This window comes from Postia placenta (genome assembly GCF_002117355.1).
Source record: "Postia placenta MAD-698-R-SB12 unplaced genomic scaffold POSPLAscaffold_6, whole genome shotgun sequence".
Classification (NCBI taxonomy): Eukaryota; Fungi; Basidiomycota; class Agaricomycetes; order Polyporales; family Adustoporiaceae; genus Rhodonia; species Rhodonia placenta.
In genome coordinates, this window is record NW_020169837.1 from 881,550 (window position 1) to 901,084 (window position 19,535).

The window sequence follows — 19,535 nt, forward strand, 5'->3', positions numbered from 1 at the left end:
GTTATAGCCCATTCGCGTTAGAGTGTAAGTAGTGGTATGTGTGTACTAATATTGTGGATATCAGGCAGCTTGTGCTATATCAGACGTCGTGGGGCGACCTCGAGTCCGTTTGGCGAACTTCAACAGTGAAACGATCGAAGTGGGCGTCATGCCCTCCATCCGCTTGGCCACACCCTACAGAGTGTTAGCACCGTGCAATGATGAAAGAATCACACCCGTACTTACGATACTCGTGGGCCTCACGCGGTATAGCCGTTCTTTGACTTCGGAGCTAAGTCCTTCTACAATCTCGTAGTCAAGATGAGGATCGAGCGTGAGTCCCTCGTCTTCAAGGAAGACACGAAGGTCTGCTTCCTGGCGACGCAGATGCGTACGATAGATGCCTACAAAATGATGAGCGGGAACACCGACTCTTGAGGGAGAACTGACCCACCCTCAATCTCGACACGTGTGAGGATACGAGAGTCCACTAGTTTGAGCTCAGGTATGGCAAGGAACAATTGTTCGATTGTGACGCTCCGATGGCGTAGCATGTCATATGCACTAGCGGACAACGAGCGTCAGGACGAATAGAGAGGGAAGCTGGAAATTACCTGCCTCCTCATATGCCCATCGCTCTTGACATCAAATCCCATGTTTTGCCAAGCCTGCATGCACGAGGCCATATATGCGACGTCAACAGAGATGACTTACTGGATATGTTGCTTACCTGCGGACTGAGTACGTGAGACTTCAACAAGTCCGTCACGCGTGTGAGCTCTTCACGCGTTGCCTCGAATTGCCTCCATCGTTCGTCCGTGATAGCCCCCGCGTTCCGCGCTGTCAATGCACATCGAGTGAGCGATACCCAATCTCGCAGCATGCAACAGCCATACCTTTCTCTGTCAAACGCAAGTCAGCGTTGTCACTCCTGATGGTCATGCGATATTCAGACCGAGAGGTGAACATCCGATCTGTGGCCAGGTCACAATACGCTCAAAATTGACAAGATAGACGGAAACTTGCATGGTTCCTCTGCTCCTTTCATGGTGAGGTCGTCAATCATGACACCAATGAACCCATCGGCCCTCGACAGCACAAGTGGCGCACAGTGCAAGGCAGACATGCCGGCATTGATGCCCGCAAGAACTCCTTGAGCTGCAGCCTCTTCGTATCCTGTTGTACCTACCAAGAAGCGTGAGTATTGGGTACACACAAGTACTTGTGGGAAATATACTCACCATTAATTTGACCAGCCAAGAAAAGACCCTACTCGTGATTTGAGGAAACTCGCTGACACGAAGATAACTTGATAGCATACCTTGATCCGCTTGGTCTCTAAGGTCGCTATGACGGAGACCATCAGCTCTAGTTACCCGCAAAAAACCGATATAGAATTTAAATACGTTTTAGCTCCCGTGGGTCAACGTAGTCGTATTCAACGCCATATGCTGGCCGCGCCAGCTTGACATTCTCCAGCCCGGGTACCGTACGATACATCATCAGCTGCACTTCTTCTGGCATGCTGCACGAGAGGCCATTCGGATAGATCAATTCTGGAGGACACAAGAGGACCAATGCGTGAGTTAATTTGAGCCACTGTGGCAGAGCCGACTCACCAGAGTCATAGCCTTCTGGTTCGAGCCAAACAAGATGCTGGTCTTTCTGAGGAAACCTGATGACCTTCGCTTCGAGAGAGGGACAATATCGAGGCCCTATCTCGGTAGCGTGTCAGCTCGAACCGCAATTCGAAGCGGGATCACCACTCGTACCTTTCTTTGTCTCCTGTATATGAACACTCTGGTGCAGGTTATCCCGTATCATCTGATGTGTTGCTGGCGTTGTATATGTGAGATAGCACAAAATCTGGTTGTCCTTCCAAGCCCGTCAGTTTAGCCCGTCAAAAACATATGACCAATCAAACGCACTGCGTTGGATACACTACTGTTCATGAAGCTGAAAGGATGCGGTGTGCTGTCGCCCCGTTGTTGTTCAAGATTCCGGAAGTCAATGCTGTCTTTGTACAGTCGGGCTGGCGTGCCTGTCTGCAGACGACCGAGTTGGAAGCCGGCCGACCGTAAAGATCCTGATAGACCAACTGACGGAGCCTCATTTATTCGACCAGCAGGAAACCGTTTCATGCCTGTCATAATGGTGAGACGGGTATGGAAGACTGATGCATAGCACTCGTACCAATGTGTATCTCTCCAGAGAGAAACGTCCCGGTGCATATAACGACTTGGGAACACTTAATGACCTCCCCCGAATCTGAGAATGCGTTAATGCCCTTATCTGCAGATAGCGTCAGGTGTGCATACCTAGCCTGACCCCTCCTACTGTCCCCCACTGCGCGTGCGCAGAAGTCGAGCCCACATCATGATCGAAGACCAAGTCAGACACACTCGCTGAGCGAATGTCCAAATTCGGGTAGTTGTGCAGGGCTGCCTGCATGTGCTGCTTGTACAATGTCCTGTCTATCTGAGCTCTTGGACCCTGTCGCCAACCCAATTAGTCTGAAGCAAGCTTCTGGTACTCCCCGACGTACCCATACTGCGGCCCCCTTCGAGCGATTCAGGATTTGGAATTGTATGCCAGCCTGGTCTGCGCAAGTCAAGTCGCTAAGTCCGAAAAAAGCGGCGCATATATACACATACGTACCTGCCACGCGCCCGCATAATCCATCCAGAGCATCCACCTCGCGCATCAGGGTGCCTTTGCCCACACCACCCATGGATGGGTTGCATGACAGTTCTCCGATATTGTCCAACTTCTGGGTTAGCAGTACAGTACGCGCCCCCGTACGTGCTGCGCCTGCAGCCGCTTCACAACCCGCATGACCACCACCGATGACGCAAACTAAGAGAGTCCTCAAATTAGAGTCCTCACGCGCGTGTGGAAGATACTAACCGTCATAATGGACATCTTGACTCCGTTTTAGAGATGCATACCCGCGATCCCAAGTTCTCTGTTTTCGAAGAGATCCTAGCACAGCACTCCGCATATGTATGTGTCGAAGAGCCAAGATGGTGTCGCACAAGTCGCGGAGGGCACCGAAACAACGGAGCAGAGAAATAGAGTTGCACGTGGCGATCAATTTAATGTCGGTTGTTTGGATCAGTTGCCAAACAATTTCTAGTTTGGCATCTGATTTACACCCTCACTTTCTCTACGACCTGACCGCCCGCTTTGCTTTCCCCGCACTGCTCTAGCAGCTATGGGCGCATACTATGACGAGGTCGAAATTGAGGACATGGCTTGGGATGAGGAGAAGCGCGTTTACCATTACCCATGCCCCTGTGGTGACCGCTTCGAGATAACCCGCAAGCAGCTCAAGAACTACGAGGACGTCGCGACCTGCCCTAGTTGCAGCCTCGTCATTCGTGTCATATACGACCCCGTGTGTTTTACTATCCTACATTTATCTGTGCCCGCCGGACTGACAAACCCGATCAGCTTGACTATGAGGACGAACCTTCAGACGATGAGGATGAAAGTCAGGCTGCAAGCGATGACGCCGGCGAGGATGAAGACAGCGATGACGATCACTTCGAGGATGCCCTTGAGCACCTCACCATTGCCGATGAGCAGCCACGCGCTATTGCAGTAGCGGCTTGAGCTAGGCGCGATGTGTTGGGATACGCCGGCGGATCGGGACCCAAAAGTACCGCAAAGGCAGTCGACTGCCGTTAATGGGCTTGGATCGAAAGTGGAATACTTGTATCATATCCTTAGGGCGACTCTGGATGCTTTATTTACTGTGTGCCTTGTCCATGACTCATATTGTCGTGGCACGTTACAATTTACCCTTGTATCTACTAGCATATCTCAATCTACACTACTTGCACGTTCATCTGCCGCAACTCAGACCTTTGTGAATTCTACAATGGGTTGGAAAATATCCGGTGAATTTCTGCGGCAAACGGCGCTTCACAGATCCGCTCAACGACATAGCTTAGATCTAGATAGTGACTTACGACCACCATGACCTCAGCTTCTCTAGCGCAACTAGATATTCCCCTTCATGTAAAGTACATCAAAACCTTGGGTGAGGTAGGCGTGTTGTACGTTCTTTTGTCCTCCTCCTAACAACCCCGCAGAACAAGGATGATCTTACGTATCACCTTACGGCCCATCTGCGCATGAACGCAATCTACTGGGGCCTGACCGCCCTCTGTGTCATGAATCACAAAGAAGCCCTCGACCGCGAGGAGGTGATTGATTTTGTCATGAGCTGTTGGGACGAAGACGCAGGTTAGGTCCGTTTGCCCTCCCTGCTTGCGCCTATGAACTGACGGCTGATGATCCCTTGTCCCACTTCAGGGGCGTTCGGGGCGCACCCGGACCACGACGCGCATATCCACTCCACTCTGAGTGCTATACAAATCCTCATCATGCAAGATGCACTCGATAGATTGGACGTACCTCGCGTCGTAGACTGTGAGTACTTGCCGCAGATCCCTTCTCTACCGGAGCTCAAGGCATCACAGTCATCCTCTCGCTACAACAGGAGTCCGGCGTGTTTTCCGGCGACTCGTTCGGCGAGATCGATACGCGCTTCCTGTACTGTGCTGTAAACGCATTGTCGCTGCTGGGCCAGCTGGACAAGCTGGACGTCGAGAAGACAGTGGGATACATTCGGAAGTGTCGCAACTTTGACGGTGGCTTTGGAGCGTGCATCGGGGCGGAGAGCCATGCTGCCATGGGTGCGTGTCCTGTATGATCTCTCTGCCTTGGGTCCCACCTAACACGTGCACAGTGTGGGTCTGTACGGCTGCGCTAGCCATCCTGGACAGACTGGACGAGATTGATCATGAAACACTTGGCTGGTGGCTCGCAGAGCGTCAGCTCCCGAGTGGCGGCCTGAATGGGAGACCGGAGAAGCTGGAAGATGTCCGTGTCTGATATACCTGCCTTTCTGTGCTCGCTGATACCATCATCTCGTGTATGTCACAGGTATGCTATAGCCACTGGGTGCTTTCTTCGCTCTCGATCCTGAACAAGCTCACATGGATTGACGCGGAAAAGGTCACGGCATTCATCCTGTCCGCCCAGGTGTGTGTGCTGTTGCCAATTACACGGGAGAGCGGCTGAACGTCACCAGGACTTGGAGCATGGCGGAATTGCAGACCGTCCCGGAGATCAACCGGACGTCTTCCACACGCAGTTCGGGGTCGCAGGTTTGCGTCGTTTTCTAGCTGCGTCGGCAGCAGGCTCAATATATGTTTAACGACAGGATTATCTCTGCTCGGCTACCCGGGTCTTAATGACCTCGATCCTGTATATTGCATGCCCGCAAGTCTCATCGAGCGCATGGGGCTCAAGAAAGGGTGGCAGGCTCTTCCAAGGCGAACGAACTGACGATGTATCTCATGATGCATATGAATTGCTTGAGGTGTATGTTACTGAGTGGCGTACATAAAAACCGGATTTTCTATGCACATCTAGTATACTTTACTTTACTGACCCTCCCCCCGAATATAGCAATCAACGTAAGGTCATTCAAGATGTCAACAAGCCTGACATTTCGAGCCTCCTCAAGAGAAATATGATTGCCATTTATCGCATTTTGGTGGGATGCAAACGAGACTACAGCGTGAGTGTCCTTTCTCCAATGCTTCATCGCTGTCGCCCCTCCAGCGGCTCCGCTGAAGTCTTCAATGCCTATCGTCCTCGCGAAACATCTCAGGACGTAGTCTCGCGATCATGATACCACATAGGACGCAAATGCCCTGAGCACATAGATGAGACATGACAGAATCAGGATAGTATTGCAAACTCACCGCAGCGAACCAGCATGCTGTGAATGGTGTTTTTTCCAAAATCGCTTTGGAGATGGCGGATAGCAGAGGCTCGCGTAATGCAAGCGCGATATCCTTTATCACGCTAACACCCATGAGGACACGTCCAATCTGGCCTGGCTCTGTTGCCAGCGTGGTGAGCGTGAAGAGAGAGGCATCTACAGGAGAGCTGAACGCGTCGACGATATATGCTGAGCAAAACTTTAGGGCATGTACGTTGTCCAAGAGAATTACTGGAAACTCACCCACGCTGAAGTGAGATGCATTCCTGCTTAGCGGTATCAGAGCGAGCGACATCGCTTTCACGACGAAGCATATTAGACAAAGCAATAGCTCCTGTCGGACTGCCACTTTGCAATCGAACCTGGATTTCCCAGATCCAACGTCTACGATGCTGTCCCCGTGAAGATTTGCGCCCTTGGGAGCATTGTCGAGTCCAATATCCACGATAGATGGCCCGTCTTGCGTTGTCCAGCCCTGGATTGGCGTTCTCTGATGTCGTGTGGCATACTTTCGATATAGCAATACGAAGGCAGGGACGAGGCAGAGTGCGACCAATCCCCTTAATATCATAGTGATTAATTCAGTCACAAAGATCTGTGAGCACTATGCTTGAGGTTTATCCATCGAAAAAGTAGACTGACGACTCACTCTTAGAGGCATCACACCTAGATGTTCGCCGACCTCTGACTGAACTGTGCTCGGGATCTGCGATACAAGTGAAAGGCAAAATGCCACCGTAGCGAGCCAGCGAAGTGTTGAGTCAGAGAATATCATGACCACTGGAGGGAACCATGCTCCTTTTGATACCCGTTTTTTCATCGAGGATTGTTTTTCTTCCGGAGCAACCGCTTCGAGCTGGGGTGGCTTGCGGAGTTCGCGCAGGAAGAAAGTGAGATAAGCGAGGTATGTCAAATGTGTGAACATTGAAACACTGAAGGCTACGCCATGTAGCTTGAATGCGGTCAAGGCCGAAGAAAGGATGAGTGCTGCGAATCCACCTATTGGCATCATCGCCAAGGCGAGGCCGAGTACGAAGGTCCGCTTGGTAGGGGATGATGTATCGGTGAGGAAAGCTAATTGGGCTGTAGGGACCACATAGCTCCCGCCCGCAAGGCCCGTGAATAGAGCAGTAAGAAGGACGGCGTTGGCAGTGGTAAGAACTGACGATCTGACTGCACAGGTTAGCAAGCATGGTGAGGAACCAAGCCTTAAGTAGCACCCGACTCACGGCAAAGAAATAACAGAAAGTCACTGATGGCTCTGACTACCGTTCCTGCGGCCATGACGTACTTTCTGCTTCGTGAATCGCACAAGGCGCCATATATTCCAGACATGACGGCGCCTAAGATAGTCAGGGCAATGTGCTGCTGGCCTACATTGATGCGAACCGCATTATTCACGTCGGGAGAGTAGCAGTTAAAGGTGTTGTCTTGAGTCTGGTTGTATGTCTGGTTCAACATATTCACCGTGCGATATGCATCACAATGTAGATTCTGATATAGAACAAAGCTGTAATGGTTTGTTAGAACGGAGGAGAACGCGTAAAGAAAAAAGAGTGGGAGGATCGCGAATGGCCCCGCTCTCCAAGCTTTGAGAATTGCGGTTGTCGCTTGGCGCATCACAGTAGATAGACGATGTTTCTGGTCAAAAGATGGTTGTGGCCTCAATTCCTGGAGCTACTATTACCCCAGGCTCCTTCCCGCCGCTGTGGGAGTTATAGAGGACTTCATCCGAATAGCGTACTCAATGTTTTATCTTGTGTATCCGAGAATAGAAGTCTTACCACAGATCATGTGCCATCCCATCACGTGCATATCATGTGACATCCCATTTGAACCTTAATCCCCTATAACTCCCTACAGCGGCTGGCACAAAACATCTACAAACAGCGGAGGACCGGTGCTGCACCTCCCATACGAGGCAGGATTGATTCCCGGAAATGATAATTGACACCCAAACATTTCAATTTCGTCAATTGAGGTCATCACAACCCCCATGAGTGAATGTAACAACGACACACAGAAAGCCCATTGTTCGCAACACTTTGCCTCTTGGAAGCCACATTATCAGTGCAAAAGTCGAGAACCTGGGTCGCAGGTGCATGGAGAGTGCTGAACTTGAAGTGCCAGCCAGGCCGAGGATGGGTTATTCAATGAAGGGGTGTTGCATGAGGCCTTCACCAGTCAGAAGGATAAAAATTAACCTCGGCAGGGATGCACGCATCTGTGTCAAAGCCAGGTATAAAATTTTTATTAGAGGGGTGAAGGCCATGGTCACAAAGTTGCACTGAGGACGACGAGACTCGACACTGGGACACATAAACACTACTGTAATACACGGGACCATAACAATTATGTAATTATGGGCCAGTATCCTGCCTTTCTAACCTAGGTGACATGTGCTGCTCCTCCGCTGTTTGTAGATGTTTTGTGCCAGCTGCTGTAGGGAGTTATGGGGGTTTAAGGTTGGGAATCGGAGTTTGATCTTGCCTCGGATGTAGCCAGATTGTGGCGCAAGTGTGGCGGATGGGTTTGTAGAACTTAGCTTGCATCAAATTTGTCAGATTGAGCCCCTATAACTCCCACAGCGGTGGGAAGGAGCCTGCTATTACCCCTGCTCTCGCCATAGTGCTTTATACATAGCTCGACTACGCGACTCACTGCTCGTTGACAGCTAATGCCGGCATGCATCTGTCAAAGGTGTCATCAGCGTCTGACTCAGGGTGGCTTGGTTAGATTTCTTGCAGGGGTCAAGACTGAGACCAAAGACAGGTAACATTACAGCAAAACCAATATTGATAGACCTTTCTCACAAAAAGTACACATAGGCAGCATGGAACAGAGTGGCGCTCGGCACCTCGGGGTGATGTGCTCTCATCCCCCAGAGATTTTACTATCCTTGGTGGATAGTAATCCATGCTGACGTCTCAATGTTTGTGCATGTGTTCAGAGGTCTACCCCATCGCTATCTGCTCCCGCAAGCAATATTACAACAGTTTCCGAAATTTATGTCCGAAGCCCGCATTGCGGGCTTTAAAATTCAAACAATTCAGAAAATTAAGAAAATTGAGTACAGCAGCTGGTACCTCATGCTGCTGTGTCTAAAAAAATACAGAAGCCTTATAGACCTTCGTAAGATCCCCAGAGACATGAAAAAGGCAGATTCACTTGTACAAACTCGCGCTGAGGGAGATGGCTGAAGTGCTGTGTCTCCTGCATGACGTGTCATGAGGTGGACGCCCTGTGCAGGTATCCTGCAAGTATTAACACCAGTTAATCTTATGGTTAATCTTATGCTCAAGAACTTCTCTCTACTCAGCTCCAGAAGATGGCGTCAATTGTTGACTGTCTTTACGTTGCAGCAGGGCTGTATAGCAGATGTATGTGCAATCATTGTTAAGCACCCAATGAGCTATGTACATGCACTAAAGTATGCGAGCTCCATGCATGAACCAAAGGCCTTGGGCTCCATGCAAATCAGTGTTGTGCGAGTCATCCAATGATCGTGCGACTGGCATTTAGTCGCATGATGCCAGTTGAAACGACTACAAACGATGGCAACTTTTTCCACACTGGCGACTATTCCCATGCTGGAGACTGTTCAGCCACAGGGTGTGCGCAACAAGACATGATGCAGATGTTGAAGGAGATTCAGCGACAAGATAATAGGGAATGTAGTAGAGTGCAGCACTAGTATGTACAGCAGTATGAGAATATATGTTTTATTCTGTGAGCAGTAACTCAGCACTCACATCTAAGTCAGTGTTGTGCGAGTTGTCCTCCTTGAGCGCCTGCATACCAGAATTGTGCACATGAATATCGGGCTGTGTCTGCCCAAGCCGTGGGAAACATCGCTGTGACTTTTCGACTGTTATACAGTCATTGACTAATTGCCTCAGTCACGGGAATGACTGGGGTGACTGGCAGACAACTGGCCCAACACTGATGCAAATGCATGAGATAAGATTCTGATAGCATTGTGACACAGAGTATATACCAAGTTAGGTGTGACAAATGCACAACAGTGCGTGATCAGCCATCTCATGGTGTGGTACTATCGAGGCATATTATTCTCTCTATAATTTGATTGATGACAGCCACTGGTCTTCATGCGGAAGAGTTTAGCAGAACACGGTGCCTGCTGGCTTTTGCCCGACAAAATATGTTTTTATGTCGAATAGATTCTATCTAGACTGCAGTGTATGGCTATGTGAAAGAAGGAAGGGTGCAGACGGTAGGTAGTGCAAAACACTCTGTTCAGTCAGCATGGAAAACGTCATGCGAGCTGCATGTCCCCACTGTTCAACACACAGGCTGAGCAGGTGACATTGCATGTGTTGCGAATGCGTGCGCTCGACGCAGCGGGCAGTGCCTTGCTAGGGCTCGCACTGAAGAGAACTGCATAGAAGGTTTTTAGTCCCAAGTAGAAAATGATCAGCAAAGCTGCATTCAGGAGAAGATGCTGGGCTGAGAATCCCGCAATGTGGTGAACCTAGCAAGAACAAACTCCATGTTGATGGGATTCGCCTAGTTCGTGACACAGCTATATCTTAGCTTTGAATGGCCAACTGAAGACTGAGGAACGACCTCAGCTTCAGCCTGCTTATATATTGAACAAACTGCATGAGTCACTACATATTACATGAGAGGGTGTATCTGTGAAAGGGAAAGCATATCTGTGACATAGGTAAGGTCCGAGGATAGGCATGGGAGAACATAGGATATATATAGTAACTAAATAGAGATAGGGTTCCATGGTCTGAAGTAATGCATCCGAAATGAAAGAACCGTAACATTACCCCCCTTTTTAGAATGACACATCCTCACGACATGGATTCGACAAGGTTCTATTGCTTGGGTTATGGATGTAGATGGGTGGTGGGATCCGTGGTTCGACGTTCTGATTTATGATGATGGATGTGTAGCCGTGTTCAGGGTGGGGGGCAAGTTCGATCTGCTCCATCCCATATTATGGTTGGTACCACTTGGCCAGTATGATGGACGTCCCAGTCATGCATCCGCATGCAATGACTCCAAATAAAATCCATAAGGCAATTGTTGTTGACATCTACCAGAGTGCAATGATGAGCAGTAAGTTATTCGAATGTTCGTATAGCTGCACTTCCGGGTGTGTACATACAATATTTTTGCAGGTTTTGAGGACAGATTGTATAGGGTAGGCAAATTTGTTGCTGTGGAGAGATGGGCTATTTACAACCGCGATATAGCGAACTCAATGAAGAGAGTCGCAGAACCAGATGTGGCTGATATTCAAACACGTTGGTAGGATCATGTGCTCAGCATCTGGTTCAAGGTTTGTGTGTAATAGTAAAGAGTGCAATTTCTTGCGCTCTTGCCATCTTTGGTATATGTTGCCCCATTTTTCCCATTCTTGATCATCTGGTCCCTCCACTACTTCTATCGTTTCCGAGAAGCATACTCATTGTGGTATACAAATAATCAGTGCTTTCAGCACGTTTGGATGGTCCCTGTGAAATCTATCTAAAAGGTCCTTTGAGGTACGTAATAGTCCGCTATGTGGTTCCCAAGTGTTTTCAGAACGGGGCTTGCCCGTCCAATGCACAAGGTACTGTAGTTTGTTTTTTTGTTCTCGAGAGTCCAGAATCTCATCTACAGTGTTTGGTTGGTCTACAAGTGGCGGCACGGTGTAGGAAGTTTCCTGATTAGGGAATGTGGGTTCAACATAGGGGTAAAGGAGTGACACGTTGAATACAGGGTGGATACCCTTCCACAACACCAGTAGTTTTAATTTAAAGGCGCTTGCACCTATACTTTTCTCAATACGGAAAGGACTGTATCGCTTGCCGTCCATCTTTTTGTTCAGCTTTTCTGTTCTGATATTGGTCCCTTCGACCCATACCAGATCTCCTTCTTTATACTCCTACACATCCTTCTTCTTGCAGTCATAGTATTTTTTCATTGACTCCTTGCTAAGCTCTAGCACCTAGCCAGCTTCTTTCTGCAATTGAGCCATTTTCTCAGCCCACTGTGAAGCAGACTCATTTTTCATCTCCTTCCTCATCTCTACACCTGTGAAGGCATCATGTCTGTGTGTTAAATAAAAGGGTGAGAAGCCGGTAGACAAATGTTTGCAGTTTCGATGAGCGAATTCCACCATTGGGAGCCAGTCTAGCCAATCATCTTGTCGGTATGAGACAAAGATCTGAAGATACGTCTCGAGTTCCTGATTGACTCGTTCTGTCTGCCCATCCATCTGCGGGTGATACGCGGTACTAGGATTTCCCGTGATCCCGAGCTTCTTGTAAATGTCCTGTATAAAGTTAGAAACGAATTGTGGGCCGCGATCAGAAAAGATCCGGCATGATAGTCCATGCTTTGAGAAGTCGTGCTTCAGGTAGAGGTTTGCAAAACCTTCTGAAGACAACATGTCGGAAGTGGCTACCAAAATATAGTCCTTCAATTTCAAATTGACGAAGTTAATTATGGTGTTGTGTCCATGGACTTCCAGAAGGTGCATGATCAGGTCAACTGATATGTACTCCCAGTTGTTCTCCGGCACAGGATTAGGGTTTAGTGGAGTGGCACGTGCTTGTCTATGGGCCTTGGCCTTCTGACACACTTTACATCCAATAATGTAATTGTGTATGTCCTTTTTCCTGGTGGGCCACCAGTACGAGTGATCTACCAACTCTATGGTTTTTTCAATGCTGGGATGACCCGCGCTGGGCGTCTCATGATGTGCAGCAATGACGTCACTGATTAGAGATCAGTTCGTGGGTATAACAAGTCTCCCCTGTCTATAGATTAGTCTGTCCTCGGACATCACGTGAATGGGTCCATGTCGGTAGGTATACTGAGAACCAGGGTGTTGGTCATGGTATCTTTGAGCTTCTTGAACACCATCTTAGTGTCAGCCCCCCAGATCCAATCGACATTGCCAGTCAGCCAGTTCAAAGGCGTCGCAATTCGGGCAAAGTCCTTCACAAATCTACAGTAAAAGTTTGCAAATCCTAGGAAACTCTGTAAGTCCTTCTTACAGGTGGGCTCGGGCCAGTCTGCAACCGCAGCCACTTTGCCTGGGTCCATTCGTATCGTGCCATAAGAGATAAGATGTCCGAGATATTCTACTTCCAACTTTTCAAATTCGCATTTTTCTGGCTTACACATGAGTTTATTCTGCCTGAGACTTTCTAAGACATGTCTGGTGTCCTCACGATGTGTTTGCAAATCATCAGAGAATATCAAGATATCGTCTAATTAAATGATGACCTTCCCTTGCATGATCATCTCATAGAATAAGTTGTTCATCATCATTTGGAAGGTGGATGGGGAGTTCATAAGGCCAAAGAACATGACCAGGGGTTCGTAAAGGCCACGGTTCATGATGAATGCACCTTTTTCTTCATCACCCTTTTTCATACAAACATTGTTGTATCTCCAACGTATGTCCAGCTTTGAGAAATAATGACAGTTTTTTAACTTGTTCAATAGTTCTAAGATGAGTGGTAAAGGGTATTTGTTTTTCTTTGTCATCTCGTTTAATTTACAATAGTCCTGCACAGGTCGCAATTTCCCATCCTTTTTCTTCACAAAGAAGAATGGAGCCCCCCATGGTGACTTCGAGGGTCTCATTTGTCCGGTTTTGAGATTTTCTTCTAGAAATTCATCTAGCACCTTTTGCTCATGGAGAGCCATGGGGTAGACCTTTTCACAATAGGGTTTAGCTCCTGGAAGGAGTTTTATTGCATGGTCCCATGGCTTCCTGTCTGGTAAAGCGTTAAACATGTCTTTTGAGAACACATTAGCAAAATCTCAGTAATGTTCCGGGGCTACTTCCTCCATCTTTTTAGCTTTGTATTTTCCCTCTGCTATCGCTATGTCCGTAGTGTTGGCACGAAGGTACTCTTTACGATCATGGATGGTTCTAAGCCATGCATTGCTATCCATCATAAATATACAATCCTTGCATTCGACTAGGTTTTCACTGAAAACAGAGCATGATTCTGGGCATCAATCAAATTTTAACAGTTTTCACTGCCAATCAATGGTTGGATTATGGTGCTGAATCCAATCAAAGCCCAGGAATATATCCACACTCTGTAATTCAGTCACAAGGAATTGATGTTTTTCCTTGTGCTTCCCAGTGCCTACTACGAGTTTGACAAAGTCTGTGATCCTTCCCCCAGAATTTGTTGTCCCATCTGTGTTATAGACTTTGATAGGGTTGGTGATTTTGTGTACTTCAATACCATGTTGTACCACAAAATTCCTATCAATGCATGATCCCATGCTTCCTGAGTCTAATAACGCCTATGTGTCGATCACCTTTTCTGTTTCCAGAATGATGACTGCGATAGGCAACTCCATCTGTCGACCACAACCTACTCCCTTCACTACTACTGTCCCTCGGAGCTTTTTGCTGGTGCTACCAAAACCGGATGATCCTCTAGAAGTGTTCTGGATTGCAGTGGCAATGTCTATTTCCGGAACCTCGGCACACTCCATAATCAACTGCGCGATTCTCATGCTGTATTCGACATGGAATTCCTTGTCCGAATTGTTGATGAGGAGAACCTTAAGTCGTCCAGTGTAATCAGGATCAATTACACCAGCACCTATGTCTAGACCTTTGACTGTGAGTCCAGATCATGGGGCAATTTGACTGTATATGCCTTTCAGCATCTCTATTCGGATTCCAGTGTCTACTAGCATACGAGAATGTGCAGCTATACATAAATCTTCTGCCGCATAAAGATCATATCTGATGGAGCCCTCCATTTGTCGCTTTGGAGCTATGGCCCTTGGGTCATCAAGATAGATCTTTAGTACGGGGTTTGGTTTCGATGCACTCAAATTCTTTTTCGATGTTTTTGTATTTTTATTGGAGGAATTAAGCACAGTTGAAGCACTGCCACACTCATTGTGAGACACCTCTGCTTTGTAGGTAGGTTGTCACGACTTGGGGTCAAGTGACAAGGACAAACAAACATAAAGGCTGGGGGCGTTCGACTGGGTCTCACCAAAGCGATGGTGAGCAATGCTCAAACCTAAGGCTAGGGACAAGTTAAGTTAGCATAAGAAAGTAAGTAGGTACAGGGGCTTACTGACCTAGGGACAAGAGGTCAAAACTGAGGCCCCTAGGGCAGCAGAGGCCGGCTTATATACAGAGGGAGATAAGGGCAGGCTGTGCACGTTGGTCCGTGCGCAGCTGGTCCATGCGCAGCATGCTGATGCGGCCCCGGGGGCCAGTGAGTCAGAGCAGCTGTGTCAGCAGGGCCTGAGCTGTGCCGTGCACTGCCGCCCATCTAATCTAATCGTACAGTAGATAACGAGGTGTCCATATCATGATACAACGGTCTATACTCCTATATCGATGCCTGACTCGTAGACGACGAGCGAGGACTTATGGACAGTGTGTCGTCCTGAAGATCGAGCGAGGAAGTCGAGAATGACCACTACCCCAAGCGAAGAGGAGCAGAGACTTGAATGAATAACCAGGTCGAACTTAGGGTTCGACCGACTAATGGTACAACTACTTATACAAGTACTGACTGCGCACGGACCATCGTGTCTATGTGGTCGTGTTTGTAAAGGAAGAAACGTAGTGGTACGATACCAGGCACGAAGTGCGCACGGACCCCATTATGTAAGCTACATAATGTTCAACCTGCGGGTGAGCACTAAGACAGGCGCCAGTATGGGCGCTAGTAATACAAGAAATAGAACGGAAAGACAAATGTTTCATTACCCCCCTGCCAGAGTCGAAGTCCCATTCGACTACTTACTGCTCACCATCTCCATACAACTCCCAATCTACGCCGTCGCCCTCTTCTTCGTCAAACCACTCCTTGCGCGCGTTCCTTCCTACGTTCGTCCATTCCTCACCAGAGAGGTGCTTCTGATTCGGCCAGGAGCTGTCCCACGTCCATTGAGTGGTGTTGGGTGTCCAGTCGGGGTCGACTTTGCGAAAGACGACAGGTGTATCGGGGCGAGGGCGCGAAGGTCCCGCAACGGGACTGGTCGGGGGTTCGGGGTTAGTGCTGCGCGGTGGAGGGATAGGTACCGCTTTCGTCTGCCTTTCTTTCTCCTTCCTCTCCTTCGCCTCGTTGATGATTCCTTCGAGAAACACGTTGTCGACGACCACCCCCATGCGTCGCGCAGGTTCTTCAGGTGGTGCGGATACGTGTCGCTTCATCGGCCTGGTTCCGCACTCTCGCTCCAGGTGTCCAGGGGCTTCTTTTCCGCATCCTGCGCATTGTACGTCTGGACAGTCCCGTACCCAGTGTCGAGACGATCCGCATCATCTGCAGCTTCCCTTCGGGGCCCAACCAGGGTTGGGTTGCCAGTCAGCCGGAATGGTAGTGCTCCGCTGATAGGCGCCAAGCCCCTCTGGGCCCCAATACACCTCTTTTCGGCAGTCGCATCCCGCCCGGCACTTCGACTCAGTCACCCAACACTTCAATTTCGCCTTCGACGCTCTTCGACATCTTCGACGGTGCGCGACGCTTACTCGAAGCTCAGCACGGTCGTTCCGATGCCTCGCGCGTAGATCTCGGGACATCTCCCGCATTCGGCGGACAATAGGGCCACTTGACGCCGCTCGTCCAAGCGCGCGCATCGCTCCGTGCCACACCGACGTAGCCGGTCTTTCCCGATTAGGTATCAAACCTCGCGGCATGCCTTCAACGACGGATACCAGTCCGAAGTGTCCATATGTTTCTCTTCATCTCCGCGTTCGGCATGACGTCACTCTACCGATGGACTTGATACGTGCCACTCGGTGAGGCAGCTTCGTGCGGGACAATGCAAAGCCCCTTGTACTAGTGTGCCACTCTCGATAGTCGTAGCGTCCTATGCGTAGTATAAAACTTGTCATACTTCTCTCCAAAAATACAAGATCCGGTTCCCCCCTCGAGTTCAGAGCTCATAAGTCGAGTTCGCCCTGCGTCTAAGCCCTCAACTGCGTCACTTCGTTCCTCGCTGCGTAACCTCGAAACCTCGTCTACTGTGTTTACTCGTCGATACCGTCTCGATGAACCTTTCGACTTCGGCTATTGTCGAAGAACTGCGTTGCACCTCGAACCGCGTACTAGCTAAGTCCACCCTATCGAATCGTGTCTCTTCCCTCTACGATACATCGAAGAGCTCTGCCGAGCTTCGATCGTCTCCACTAACCACCCACAGCCTCCGAGTAGCTTCGACGACGTGTCGAGCCACCTCGTACTTTCCCTAGCGTTCGTAGCCTTTTCCGAGGGTGTTTCTCGTGTTCACTCGAACCGCGGGACACCTTGCTGCTAACTCCCCTCTCACTAAGATAATAACCCGCCTCTAGTCCACCTAGGTCGTACCCAGGTTAGGGGTTAGGGTTTCGTAGATCGCATCAACGGCTACTTCCGAGATGCTTCCATCCTTGTTGAGTGTTCCATCGATATTGTAGAGCAGAATTGGTTCCTTTAATTTCCGTGTTCATACTCGATTCTCCTGGATGAATTGCTTGTTGATAAACTTCGTGGTGGCTCTGCTGTCCACCATTGCAACTATGTCCTTGTGCCGTCTTTCTCCTTTGAGGCACACCGGAATGTGAAAATGCTGAGACCCGTGGTCTAATTCGTACACATTCGCAGTTGCCAATACATTGTACAGATTATTGTTACGAGGTTCAACGCATGCAGCACGAAGCGTGGACCGGATCAAAAAGACTCCTCCTTCATCGCCCGATAGTGCTCCAACTCTTCGCGCATTGACTTCACCTGTGCCATTAAGGCCGCCAGCGTCTCAGATTTCTCTGGACTCGCTGAAGCGGCACTTATAGTTGCCGAGGGTGATGTTGTGACGGGGGCGCTTGTCGTGGCCTGGGTAGAGCCCGAGGCAACTGTAGCCCGCGCATCAGCGCGCTTGGTGTAAGGCTTGTCCTTACAATTGGGGCACTCGAAGCGACGGTACCCTTGCTTCTTGCAGCCAAAGCAACTGCCGGGGAAGTCTCCTTTTCCGACGGCTGCGTTGATGCTGGCCGAAGCTCCGTGTGATCGGGGTGCACCACCGCGCGCTCCTCCTCATCCTCCTCCTCGAGCTGAGAAGAAACTGTTCAACTCAGGCTGACGGGCCCGGCTGATGTTGAGTATTTGTTCGACCTCCATGGCGCGCTTGTCAGTGTCTTCCCACATGGTGAATGTTTCAAGCTCGATTTTGCGGTAGACACGGGAGGGGATGCCGCTCAGGTACTTGTCACGGAGTTCCAGGTCTCCATACCCTTGAACAGCGCAGAGAATTCCGCAGCGGTGCATTTTTCGCGGACCGACTTGTCCACACAGAGCTTTGCCAGCTCCACCTGGGCAGCAGCTTCGTCATCGAGGTTACCAAAGTGGGCTTTGAGTGCGGTAGCAAAGGCCGCCTCATTGGCGAAGGGGGTCATGACTCCTTGAGCTTTTAACTGTACTGCTACGAGCTGGGCGAAGAAGGGGGTCACCCAGGTGCAAGTGTCGTCATCAAGGAGGCTCAAAGCGACCTGCACCTTGAGCTCGGTGGTAGTCAACGACATATTGACCAGCCAGTATATGCGGAGTTGGGATAAGAACTGGTCGCACTCAATGACGGTCTTTCCATCGTATCGGAGGGGGAGCAGGAGCCTCAGTGTCTCCTTATTGGGAGGGGATGCTGGGGATGACATTACCAGCGATGAGGGGGACGGAGGACTGCCCGCGGGCGGAGACGGCTGTTGTGACTGTCCGCCAGGCGAACTTCGAGAGGAGCGAGTGCTCGAGCGGCCTCGTGGCAGCGACGGCGGTGGAGGCGACGGAGGAAGTCCAGAGGCAGGGTGACGTACGACAGGGACTGGAGTTGAGGACGAGATTGCTGATGACGAGCTGGCCCAAGTAACCGCTGGACTGTCGCTGGGCTCAGGCTTTGGGTTCCTTTCCAACCGCGGCCCCAAGGAGGGCTGGGGGATCGCTTGAGGGGTCGCTGTAGGCTGTGCGACTGCCTCAGTTCCTCAAGGGAGATTGGGATCTCCTCGTGCTTGACCTATACTGATGACAGGTTGGGGAATGCGGGTGCCTGGGGATGCAGGACAGGACGGGACGGGAGTGACATGGTGAGAAGTAGATCTCGATGTGCCGGCGTACCAGAGTGCGGGGCCGCTGGGGTGCTGGACTCATCTGATTGGTACGTAGCATCCTTCCTCAGTAGTGATGGACCGTGGAGTGCAATTAGGGCATGGCTGTTGATCACAAATGAAGAACAGAGCTTTGGATCTGTCGCTCTCTGGGTCGTCGCGGGAGACGTCGATTTGTTCTTGTGTGTCGAACACGTGCTCAAGTCGAGAGCAGTCGAAGAATTCATCAGCCACGGTGATGGGGGGAAGGAAGGGGAGGTGCGCATGCTATGAAAGGCCGTGCTAGCTAGCTTACACCTATGGCGCCCAAGATAACACTAAGGTTTGCAGTTCACGTGGGACCCAGTACTGCTTTTGGCTAGTATGCAGCAGGAGCCTAAGCCACGCGTCCGTGAGGACAAGCATCGCCCACTGAAGTGCAGATACTGAAGAGTTCATTCCTTAAGTGTTGGTGATGTATCGTAGGCTATCTAAGTATAGTAAGGGTGCGCACCACCCAACCTATAGGAAGTGAAGTGAGTGAAGGAGTTCGGAAGAATGCCGGCAGCGATGAGGAGTTTCGACCTAATGTCGCAACTTGAGGTCAAGTGACAGGGGAAAACCAAACAAGGACGCTGGGGGCATTCGACTGGGTCTCACCGAAGCGATGGTGAGCAATGCTCA

The 19,535-nt window shown here is 49.9% G+C and overlaps 5 protein-coding genes across 5 annotated transcripts; 2 read left to right on the forward strand and 3 right to left on the reverse strand.

Annotated features, from left to right (window-relative positions):
- Nucleotides 1-60: 60 nt before the first annotated feature.
- Nucleotides 61-2,901, reverse strand: POSPLADRAFT_1046140 (hypothetical protein; the record flags this gene model as incomplete). Its single annotated transcript, XM_024478955.1, has 18 exons — nucleotides 61-174; nucleotides 226-383; nucleotides 434-543; nucleotides 690-819; nucleotides 876-953; nucleotides 1,002-1,020; nucleotides 1,049-1,164; nucleotides 1,221-1,248; nucleotides 1,301-1,326; nucleotides 1,386-1,535; nucleotides 1,599-1,694; nucleotides 1,752-1,854; nucleotides 1,908-2,122; nucleotides 2,173-2,266; nucleotides 2,353-2,472; nucleotides 2,525-2,580; nucleotides 2,638-2,860; nucleotides 2,887-2,901. The coding sequence occupies 18 exons, from the start codon at nucleotides 2,899-2,901 to the stop codon at nucleotides 61-63; spliced, it is 1,851 nt and encodes a 616-aa protein (XP_024339527.1).
- A 298-nt stretch (nucleotides 2,902-3,199) lies between these two features.
- On the forward strand, nucleotides 3,200-3,453 carry POSPLADRAFT_1117799 (hypothetical protein; the record flags this gene model as incomplete). Its single annotated transcript, XM_024483490.1, has 2 exons — nucleotides 3,200-3,376; nucleotides 3,433-3,453. Coding segments are annotated over 2 exons (198 nt in total), but the record flags the coding sequence as incomplete, so codon positions are not given.
- A 704-nt stretch (nucleotides 3,454-4,157) lies between these two features.
- POSPLADRAFT_1046141 (hypothetical protein) lies at nucleotides 4,158-5,337 on the forward strand (the record flags this gene model as incomplete). The annotated part of the gene is made up of 7 exons (XM_024478956.1): nucleotides 4,158-4,230; nucleotides 4,300-4,416; nucleotides 4,467-4,682; nucleotides 4,736-4,869; nucleotides 4,933-5,031; nucleotides 5,081-5,156; nucleotides 5,213-5,337. 7 exons carry the CDS (start codon nucleotides 4,158-4,160, stop codon nucleotides 5,335-5,337), a joined length of 840 nt encoding a protein of 279 aa, XP_024339529.1.
- Nucleotides 5,338-5,633: 296 nt separating this feature from the next.
- Nucleotides 5,634-7,063, reverse strand: POSPLADRAFT_1141390 (hypothetical protein; the record flags this gene model as incomplete). The annotated part of the gene is made up of 5 exons (XM_024485296.1): nucleotides 5,634-5,708; nucleotides 5,760-5,968; nucleotides 6,023-6,269; nucleotides 6,429-6,952; nucleotides 7,009-7,063. The coding sequence occupies 5 exons, from the start codon at nucleotides 7,061-7,063 to the stop codon at nucleotides 5,634-5,636; spliced, it is 1,110 nt and encodes a 369-aa protein (XP_024339530.1).
- A 10,388-nt stretch (nucleotides 7,064-17,451) lies between these two features.
- Nucleotides 17,452-18,850, reverse strand: POSPLADRAFT_1056102 (hypothetical protein; the record flags this gene model as incomplete). The annotated part of the gene is made up of 5 exons (XM_024480734.1): nucleotides 17,452-17,633; nucleotides 17,690-17,831; nucleotides 17,893-18,011; nucleotides 18,071-18,728; nucleotides 18,788-18,850. The coding sequence occupies 5 exons, from the start codon at nucleotides 18,848-18,850 to the stop codon at nucleotides 17,452-17,454; spliced, it is 1,164 nt and encodes a 387-aa protein (XP_024339531.1).
- Nucleotides 18,851-19,535: the final 685 nt, after the last annotated feature.